This window comes from Pararge aegeria, chromosome 10 (genome assembly GCF_905163445.1).
Source record: "Pararge aegeria chromosome 10, ilParAegt1.1, whole genome shotgun sequence".
Classification (NCBI taxonomy): domain Eukaryota; kingdom Metazoa; phylum Arthropoda; class Insecta; order Lepidoptera; family Nymphalidae; genus Pararge; species Pararge aegeria.
In genome coordinates this window covers 15,813,137-15,824,179 of record NC_053189.1, presented here as the reverse complement: position 1 = coordinate 15,824,179, position 11,043 = coordinate 15,813,137, and the positions used below count along the sequence as shown (strand labels likewise).

General features: G+C 33.7%; 1 protein-coding gene across 1 annotated transcript; it reads right to left on the bottom strand.

Moving 5' to 3' along the window:
* Nucleotides 1-747: 747 nt before the first annotated feature.
* Nucleotides 748-10,507, bottom strand: LOC120626937. The gene is made up of 3 exons (XM_039894747.1): nucleotides 10,215-10,507; nucleotides 1,678-1,886; nucleotides 748-1,000 (listed from the first exon to the last, which is right to left on the bottom strand). Exons 2-3 carry the CDS (start codon nucleotides 1,849-1,851, stop codon nucleotides 779-781), a joined length of 396 nt encoding a protein of 131 aa, XP_039750681.1. The 5' UTR covers nucleotides 1,852-1,886; nucleotides 10,215-10,507; the 3' UTR covers nucleotides 748-778.
* Between the last annotated feature and the right edge of the window lie 536 nt (nucleotides 10,508-11,043).

Sequence of the window (11,043 nt, the reverse complement as noted above, 5' to 3'; positions counted from 1 at the left end):
GAATAAAATATTATTCATACATTCACTACCCTTGGTAATTATATTTTCTACACATAAACAAATTAAATGCTTACTAAAGGTTAATTATTTATTTATTTTATTAGGCACCTAAAACAACTTACAATTGTAACTTAACTCCTCATTCTTATACAAAAAAAAATATTGTAATTTTAAGTCTATATAACTTCACAGAGTAAATAAGTTTTTTTTTTTTAAATAGATAAATACGTAACGCTAAATATGCTAAACGGGGTAGTAAAGGTTCTAACTAAATTTTTAAGCGCCCTTTTCCAGTCATGCGAAAGCTTACCCGCGTGCGCATGAAATCCGCATCCTATAATTTCACAATACTTTTAGAAGTGGAAACTTCTTTTGGTGAAACGTCCGTCACACCGTCCCGCACAAAGGTTCGATCCGGCGAAAGGACGGTCGCTGTGTTTAGTATATTCAATTCATACGTAATATTTGTCTATTTTAAAATATGTAAATATTATTTTAACATTTATTTGGTTTACATTATGAGGTTAGTGTGTGCAGTTAGCAGTTTATCGTGCTAATATTTAAAAAAAATATTAAAAGCATAGTTACTATATTCACTTTTGCAGTGCTGTATTAAGCACACACATTTTTTTTTCTATCACACGTGATCCACGCGAGGGTATAAATCCGCATGACACGAAAAGGGCCCATAAGGTAAGTACTTAAAATATCATCATTTGGGTTACCGGATCTACAATAAAACATCGATAACATCAGAATCGTTTAATAAACTTTCCAGTTACATCCATATTAACTGTAGGTGGTGGATGAGTGTGCACGATTTGAACGTCAGTAATAGAGCCATCTTGAGCCAAGAGGACTTGAGCTGGGCACTTTTTAGACCATTTAGAGGAGCACGTCCACCTTTCTCCCTTCTTACCAGCCCTGTGCTTGGAGTAAATGTATTTCTTGTACAACAGTACTGTGTTACCTTTTCTTCGCGAGTTGATGAACATTCCTCCTGAAATATGAGATTTCAATTACTTTAAATTCTATTGACTAATGCCACTATTGTGGCTTTTGGACCAATATGTACTTATATCGTCGTTTTAGTGTTAGCTTATATACTATATTTCGCTATATACAAATATCGGCTGGAATATGTTTAGAAATATATTATCAATAGCCTATAAAGTATAAAGGTCTTTAGTCCAAAATTGGACTAAAGTCCTCTCGCAGTGGGAGGGTTTGCCCATAATCACCACGTTGAGCAGACGGGTTGGTGATCGAAGTAGATAGTAGTAGCACAGATGATGCTGCCCTTTTTCCGTTATGTTCCCTTGGTCACCTCGTATGACACCCGCGGGTTAAAAATTGGTTGTGACAACTCAACTCTGTTCTGTGATTGTCGACTCCACACACCCTTGAAAGCATTATGGAGAGGCAGGCATACAGGTTTCAGGATGTTTTCCTTCACCGTTGAAGCAAGTTATATTTTAATTGCTCAAAACGCACATAACTTAGAAAAGTTAGAGGTGCGTGCTGGGATTCGAATTCGGCCCCCCGAAAGTGAAAGTGAAATCGCACCCGCTGGGCTATCACCGCTTTATATTACATTTTATTTCTCCTATACTTATCTAATAATATAGCAACACTATACACAGTTTATATCCTTATATATTCTCCTTTAGCGCTCACAAAAATGTTGGGTGGAACGTGACAATGATCGGGTTGCATAGCAGTCACAGTTTCATCGTTGGATGAAAACACTTGCGCCGGGCACTTTTTCGAGCGTCGAGATGAACAGTACCATAATGTTCCATTCCTGTTGGAACTGTTCTTGGCGTAAGTGTATCCTTTGTAGAGCAACATCCTTTTGCCTCTGCTAGAGGTGATAAATTCTGCTCCTGTAAATTTGGACATTACTTTTTATGACCAGTTTTAGGTTAACTAAAAAAAAAATATTATCGAACACTACATTTGTAATGATTTTATTAAATCACAATATCTAAATCGTTATTATAATCGACTTTATTACAATAAGAGCTAATTAATCTGTAGAATCACTGATTATAATAATGGTAGATACTTATTACTTAAATTTATTTTATAATTTCAATTAAGTTTTATGTATAATATATAATTCTTTAGGTTTTTTTTGTATCGAAACAAACATCCACACAATAAACAAAGTTTATAGAAACCAGAAATATTGTTAACTTGATCTGTGAATGATTTAACTAGTCGCCATCTTGCTTTTTCTTTAATCCGTAGTAGCTATTGTTGCTATTTTTTTTACTTGGATCTAAGGTCGGAAAACCCAAAGTTACAGTTAAAGGTCCTAAGGTCCTGTAATAAGAAAAGCTTCAAGCTAATGAATTTTGCGGAAAAGACAATTCTGACAACATTGTGATTGTTCTATGACCACAAGTTAGTGACCGAGCTGTCACCTTGACAAGTTTTTAGAATAATCTGTTACCACTCACATTTAGTGTATAGTGAATTTATGAGTACAAAATATTTACACTTACATAAATAATATAATGAACTAATAAAGTTGGATTCTTATCACAAATTTTATTAGAATCCACCCGAATTTTGAGACGCGAAAGAGACCAGTTCAGTTTCAAACATAGCTTTACAAGGTCGTGTACCGTCGTAATAGTGATAACACCGGACGTAATTTTTTTTTATTTAGTAATTATTGGCGGACCATGCAAATGGATCACGTGATGGTAAGTGGAAAACCATCGCCCTTATCCAACGGCAGGCATTCAAGAACTCGTCATGCAAAATTTTGCCCTGTGTCCATAGACCTGAAGCGTAGATGTTTACTTGTTAAGCCTCATGTGCCAGTAATTACCCCGGCAATCATAGCCTTAAGACCGGAACACAACTAGAACGAAATCCGGTTTTGACGTGACAAAGTCTTATAATTCGATGGAGCTGGCTGCACGCACGAAAAAACATGACGCATGCGGCGTTACCTCACTCTGAGGCGTTCCATTCAAGGCTTGAAGTGCAAGCGAGAGCGCGGAACGAGCGACAAAGAGGCACAGTCGGCCTCCGCGTTAGACATCGGTCTCTCTCCTACTTGAGTGAGCGATGCGTCCGCGTGGACAGCTTCTATACGATTATGCATTTACATGTTTTCGGCAAAGATGAAGTGCAGTGAAAAGTGAATGTGGTGTCAATTGTTTATAGCAACGATAATATCTATCAACCAAATAAAATTAAAATTATCTTTCCAAAAATGCAACCATTCCATCAGTATTTTCTTACGACGTTGTCACGTTCAACTATCGTCAGTAAGCCGACTTTACAGACAACCAATTTTTTTTATATTCTTATGTATTCTCCACTATTGCCCACATAAAAGTTGGGTGGTTTGTGATTATGTTCCGGTTGGAGAGCCTTTACTGATCCGTCATTGGACGTGAAGACTTGCGCTGAGCATTTCTTCGAGCGTCTAGAAGGACAGTACCATAATGTTCCATTCTTGTTAAGGCTGTTCTTGCAGTAAGTGTACTGTTTGTAGAGCAACAACTTATTGCATCTGCTGGACGATATGAACTTAGCTTCTGTAATAATTTTTTTTATTAAACTTGATACAATTCTTTTCAAAATGGGGTTAAAGGAGATGATGGATGTTATGTAATGAAATATACCGTATGTAAAGTATATATACTGTCAGTGGCGTGCATAGAGGGTATGCAGATGATATAAAATGATGAAAATCTCCAGTACGAGTTATAAATACTATTTATAACTTTTGCAATGCCTATCCTTAATTTTTTTTATAACTTGTACTGGAGATTTTCTTCATTTCATATCATCTGCATACCCTGTGCATACCCTCTATGCACGCCACTGTATACAGTACTGTTTAGGTTTTGAAAGAATCCCGTAGTTTATTTGCCCGGGCTTAAAATTATACAATGTCTATATCTATGCAAAATTTTATCCAAAATTTTATTCAAGACCGCCGGTTTTGTACATCATAAATGCGCGTCGATGTTATAGTATAGCCCAGGGCCTCTGAACCATAGAAATCATAATAATTTATTATTATACGTGGCTGCGCCATAGAAAGAACAGAGGTGCGCCGCGAGGCGTCTTCTGTACTTCCAAAAATTCTACAAATATAATTTGTACAGCGGTGTTGCGGTTTGTTCCAAGCTTTAGAAAATTTGTGGAGATCACTAAGCTCAGCCATAGCATTTATGGGCTAGTTTCATAATGTTTATCTTTATTTTCTGTGCCTAGCTAACAAGTTTTTACCTATTTCAAGTGGCTAGGTTAATGCTGGGAACAATTACTAATCTTGTAAGATCGCACGAGCTTAAAAGGTTGGCACTTGGCAGCCCCTGAGATAGCCTTCCACGGTAAATGGAGTATACAACACAAAAATATTTTATAAATTAAAACCAGTACCTAGTTCCTGGGATAAGTGCGTTCCACCAAATCAACTCATCAGCTTTATAATATTAAATATATAAATCTAAAGAGTTGTATCGTTGGGTCAGCTCTCAATCACGTGCGTGGATAGGACTCTGAAGGAATAGGAATGAAAAGCTTGGGCCAAGCAGGGGACTTGGGCGACTTCTAATTAGAACTATTTTTAAAAGATCAATTAGTATCTTTTATTTTCTGTTTCAAAATTCAAAATTCAAAATTTCAAAATTCAAAATTCATTTATTTCAAGTAGGCCTAATATAAGCACTTTTAAAACGTCAAGTCTGTCTGTTTGTAGTGATTCTACCACCGGTTCGGAAGGCAGATTCTACCGAGAAGAAGCCGGCAAGAAACTCAGCAGTTGCTCTTTTCCAACATCAACAATTTACATTTTGCATTTTAACATTCATTTTTCTATCTTGTGAGAGCTGAAAGCGGAGCCGGATGCTTCCAAGCAACCAAACTGATATACAAAAATAATTTAGGCAATAATAGTTCATGCTTTAATATTGTATTTGAAATACAATATTAAAGCATGAACTTGAGCACTGTAATGCTGAGATTGAAGGCCTTGCAAATATATTATTATATTAACAAGGCCTTCAATTTCAATTCATTCATTTCAGCCAATATAATTACAACATCATCGCAACAAAAATTAAATAAAGGCTAAAATTAGTCGCTTAAACAATTGGTTGATATCTATACAACTTATTTATACCAAAAAAACAATGTATATACGTTAATAATACATATATATTCAAGATGCTATTTCAATAATGTAAATATTTTGAATATATTATATGAGTTATATGTTATTTTTCATAAGCTTATGCCACATGAGCACATAGTGTTGTAGCAAAATGGAAGTTGTATAAGATTTACATTTTTTTTAACTAAAGCGTTTTATTATTTATTTATTTAACTAAAGTAGTACAATACAAAAATTTAATAATATAAAGGCAAAGAAGGGAAAACTATAAAATAAATATTTACAAAAGTCCTACTGGTCGTAACTAAAGTAGGTAGTATAAAACAAAAATTTATTAATATAAAGGCAAAGAATGGAAAACCATTTTTAAAATATTTACAAAAAGTCCTAATGGTCATACTTATAGGCGAGGTTCCCGCAGACGCTGACGTTATTTCCTACCCCAGCTCGACTAGCAAGACAACAATTATATCCCCTGACACGGGATAAAATGAATTTTTCATAATAAAAAAAAAATCTTTTGAAAACTCTTCTCTCTCAACCATAATATCTACAATATACCTACACTTATTCGTAGTTTATAAGTACAATGGGTTATTTTAACGACTAAATAAATCAAAATAATTCAAAATACCAATATACCTTTTTATTACTTTTCGGGCAAATCTTTTATGAATTATTACCGTATTTTTGGTGATAGTGGCGTGCATACAGGGCATACACAGGGTACGAACTAAGCGGGCAAATAATATATATAATGGAAAAATCTCCAGTAGGAGTTATAAAAAACTTAAGGATTGGCTTTATAAGAGTTATTAAAAGCATACATATAGGTATTTATAACTCGTACGGGAGACTTTCTTAATTTTATATCATCTGCATACCCTCTATGCACCCCACTGCAAGATGCTCATCTCGCCCGTTCTAGGGTTAAAAACCGGCAAGGATTTAAGTTTTATTTGCATTATTTGACGTTATTTTATAGATAAATTAAATATATCGGATGTCATCCTGTTTAAATTTCCGTTTATTGGAAAATATACAAAAATCGCGATTTCGCTAGATATGGTGGAACCTCACATAGCTATGTGAGGTGCCACCATAAGTGTCACCGCACACGGGCCACTGGCCGCAACCACAAAACGCCGCCGCCTTTGCATTCAGTGGCACAATTTCTGTAGTTTTCATACATTTTATATGGACTCGCCGCACACGGTTGACGCTGGTAACCGCCACACGCTACAAATCGTTGATGCTGCTCACTACAGAAAATTTGCCTGTGGCTTCTTTTTGTGGTTTTGATCAGTGGTCCGTGTAATGGGACACTAAGAGGTACAAGGCAAAAAGTGTTATTACAAGACAATTTTTATTTTTTCATATTTAATACGTACAGTAAGTAAACTATCTGGATAGACACACAAGGAGTGATTATATATTAAACGCTCGTAACACCGTAACAACACTATGTACTTTTATAAGATTGGGATCTCATATATTCGCCTTTATTGTTTATGTAGTACATTGGCGGGGCGTGGTTATGCGTGGAGTTTATGACTGACAAAATACCGTTCTTTGAAAGCATTACTTGAGCTTGACATTTCTTGGAGCATCTAGAAGAGCACGCCCAGGATACACCTTTCCTCGACTCGAAGTTCTTCGCGTAGGGGTACTGTTCGAAAATTAATAACTGTTGACCTCTCCTCGATGTAATGAAGTGTATTTCTGTAAATCACATTTAGAGTTCAGATTAAGTTTCGTTTTTGCATATCACACTATTTACCTTCGAAGTAAAATGAGCCTAATGTCACTCGTTTCAGAGTAGCAAATTTTCTGGTGAAAGCCTTCGTTAGAGAGTTGAAGGCAAATCGAAGCTTGAAGTCAATACAAATAAGATCTATTTTATTCTCGACTTTTCGAAAACGTGTGCTCAAATCTTGTACTGAGGGTACAGGACGAAATAGTCGCAATACTCTCGTGGAGGGAAAGCTTAAAATTGGAGTAGCCACGGTTAACCTCAGAAATGAAAGAAAAGGAACTTAAACTCAGAAGGACTAAATCTCGCCGGGTCTGAGGTCTTTGGTTTTCGGAAATAACAGCAATTTTAATGCATTGTATCTTAGGAACATCCGCAAAGTAACTTCAACTTCATATTCAAATTTTGACATAAACATTTGAATATGTATCCAAGAAAGAAAGAAATCCAAGTGAAAATATATTTAAAATTGTTTTTGTATAAATTAATATTATAAAGATATTAAGATTTTTGAATGCTTACACAAATATTACCAAAAAGTGTAAGCTGTGTAACACAATGTATGCTGTGTGGTTATGTTGTGTTAGAGTTTAAAGTTCTTCAAATAGAAAAAGTTTATTTTCTCTACTATACTTACAAATCTTATTCCAACTTCTTGATTCAAATATCTATGAATGTACGTAGATTTACGTAAATATAAAAATAACCGATTATGGGTATAAAGTAAAATTCTTAACAATTATAATAAGCCCTTTATTTGAATGTAACCGTGAAAATATAATTATATATTATATTTTACATCTAATAACATTTTAAATCGTACATTAAGTAACACATAACATCTTATACTTAGTAATTATAATTACTTAATAGTTATTTCACAAATAACTATTAATTACTGAACCAATTAAAAACTAAACTTGCATTGTATTAAAGTAAACGAATTTTTTTAATTAATTTCTTCTTTAGTTTACAAACTCTATATGATCGCTCAAATCAAAGATAGCCAGAATGCATCATAATTCTTTAGATTTATTAGCCATACTTTATACGTCTACCCGTGGGGGGGAATATTGAAAGCAAATTTTGAATGGGAAATACAAGCGTATTACTACGCATATATGGAAATATATGTGCAGTAATACGACGTAGAAAATAAGACACCTCACATCGGCTTGGATAATCAACCATATTGAGCTTTAAGTTATTATATTTATTTTAAATATATTAAAAGCCGAATCAGCAGCTATAAATCTTAGTATCCCAAACAAGGTTTAGTGGCACTTCACACCGGGATATCTTCTCACACTGTTCAAGGCTCACGTCCGGACTAGAATGGAGATCTGCGGTCATCTGTGAGCTTCTTCTGCCAAATACAACTGGAAGCTTTTAACTCTGTTGTCACTATCTTGCTTATTTTACCGCAGGAACTTTAATTCAAGACTTGCACGTACCCAATCGAAGATTGATTTAGAGTTTTAAAAAATCATATTTCATTTTAAAACAATTTATTCCTTAGGTTGTCATAACAAAAAGGTAATAATGTTTTGCAAAACTTAAGTTACACCTAAATAAAAAAGGAAACAATCTATTCTACAGACTGTGATTAACTTGCAGTAATCTGTTAAGGAGTACAGTTTTCATCAAATGTGACCAACCACATCTACTTGATGCTAAAAAGGCCTTGTTAGGATTTAGCCTGTTAAAAATTCCCTTTCCAAATCAGTTCCGATTTAACATAGATGGACATTGGTTAATACATAATAATTGATTGTCAGAATTGAACAGCCAGCATAAGGCAGCTGTGCAAAAGGTAATAAAAATAAAAATCAAATGTTATTAATTTGTAACTTTATAAAAATCTTTATATCTTACCAATAATTTTCGGTGACACACACCAAAAAGAGGATTTAATGACTTACCTGTAAATTAAAAAAAAGAAATATTAATAACTACAACAAGATGTTTTTGCATTCTTTTCTAGCGGTATTTCACAGAATATACAATACATTAACAATTACATTGACGTTCAAATCTTGCGTACTAGTCTGTGGCCAATTTATCCCCATACTAAATGGAAACAAATGTCAGGTAATTCGCTTAGTGAACGGGTAAATAACATTTTAGTATTTAAGAACATTATAGTTTCCAAAATTTAATCATAAAGATTAAAAAAGATCTTGATGCTGCACTGATAACATTATTTATTGAAACTGTATAGAATTATACTACCCTAACATTCTCTCCACCAACCACTACTATATAACTGAAACTGGTTTGTAAAACAATTGAAATTCGTACACACGTACATTTTAATTTGGGAGGTTTTCAGTTATACAAATACAACAATACACATATTGCCATCTAGCCTCAAAGTAAGCATAGCTTGTGTTATGGATACTAAGATAGCTCATGAATATTTTTATGAATATAATACACATAAATACTTATAATATATGGATAAACACCCAGACACTGAAAACATTCATGTTCATCACACCAACATTTTTCCAGTTGTGGGAATCAAACCGCTTTGGACACAGAAAGCAGGGTCACTGCCCACTGCGCCAACCGGCTGTCCGGCTGTAAACCAGGAAAGCGCCACCATCACCATATCAATCTATTACTGGCCTACTACCAGACACAGGTTTCCTCCCACAATGAGAATGGGTTAAGGTTAGTCCACCACGCTGTCCCAGTGTAGATTAGTGGACTTGTGGATTGGTAGGCAAGAAAGCATCATATGACTTCCAAATTTAAAAATAAAAAACATAGACCTACGTAAGACAGGAAAGTGGGTAGGGTATCTCTTTATGGTACACAATGTTGATTTGGAAGAACTATTGTCATTTTTATTTTTTTTGTCATTAAAATCACAATTTAAAATTGGTTACTAGGTTAAATGTAGGAGTATCGATGGAATTTATGTATAACAGGCAAGTATGTATAAAAAAGCTAGAGGAATATTTATTATATTATAGAAATGACTTTGGGTACTTTGCTTTTTGCAAATATATTATTGAAACTTTTTTTTATTGGCTAGTTTTAGACTTCTATTTTTGTCTTTAAATAATTAACTTCTTTTCAATTTGTAAATATTTAAATAATGATTTAGAATTTAGTAGTAATAAGGCTAAGAGCGAACAGTACCTACTTAAGTACCTTTAGGTTAAGTTAAATTTTTAATCGTGTCTAATAAAAAATGGGATTTTTGGAACTTCTTATATATCATTATGAAATAAAACTTAAGAATTTACAATACGTTGAAGAATTGTTACTCCTGTATTGAAGTATTGTATACAAACAAACACGTACCAGTTCTCGATATTTACGTCCTTCCCGCCATTTCGCACACTATCACAACATTTCATTAACACACTTTATAGAACTTATATTTGTATTACACTGTTCTCAAAATACACTATTAATTTACCACGGCCAATAATACAAATAAGCAACTATTGTTAAACTTTTGCTAGAAAAAGAGCGAACATTTTAAAATCACAGAACACTTTATGCAAAATCAACGTAGACGCGATAAAATTATACACAAAGATAGCAAGTTTGCTAATTTTAATAATACTCATAGATACATTTATAAAAAAGCAATGTAATTTCAACAAAAACAAACAAATGTTAGGTTAATTAGAAATCCTACAACGAGAAACGTCAATTGGTGATGTGCGCAATAATTTCCACGATTCGTTTTACGGTTAATACGCAGTTAGTCAATTTTCAATTGTCGATATTTCATGAACCTGAGTCTCATCGATATCGACAAATTGTTACGATATATTTTTTTTCTCTTTACCTACCATGGGCTTCTACAGCCATGATCAGCATATATTATTATTAAGATATTTAGATATTGATTGTATTATTTTAATTACTTTATTTTGGCGGTTATTCTAGCTAATAAAAAGTATGGTAAGGTGAAATTACAGAATTTGAGTACATAAGCAATCTCTGAGCATGGTGTGGTTTTACATATTTGAGCTTATGTGTCTCTGTCTTTCTGATTGATCGTGTATCCAAATATTTGTAAATATTCCATAATATAATAACCTCAATGTACTCTTGTTAGTGCGTAAAAAATGGAATAAACTTTTCATTAATATTAAAGTAGAGTAACGGAATACTTTGG

Excerpts from the sequence above, each read along its gene's own strand:
- LOC120626937 (XM_039894747.1), bottom strand. The coding sequence starts at position 1,851 with ATGTTGCTCTACAAAGGATACACTTACGCCAAGAACAGTTCCAACAGG. Across the intron at positions 1,001-1,677 it reads ACGTTCCACCCAACATTTTT|GAGGAATGTTCATCAACTCG; the intron begins GTGAGCGCTAAA and ends CTCATATTTCAG.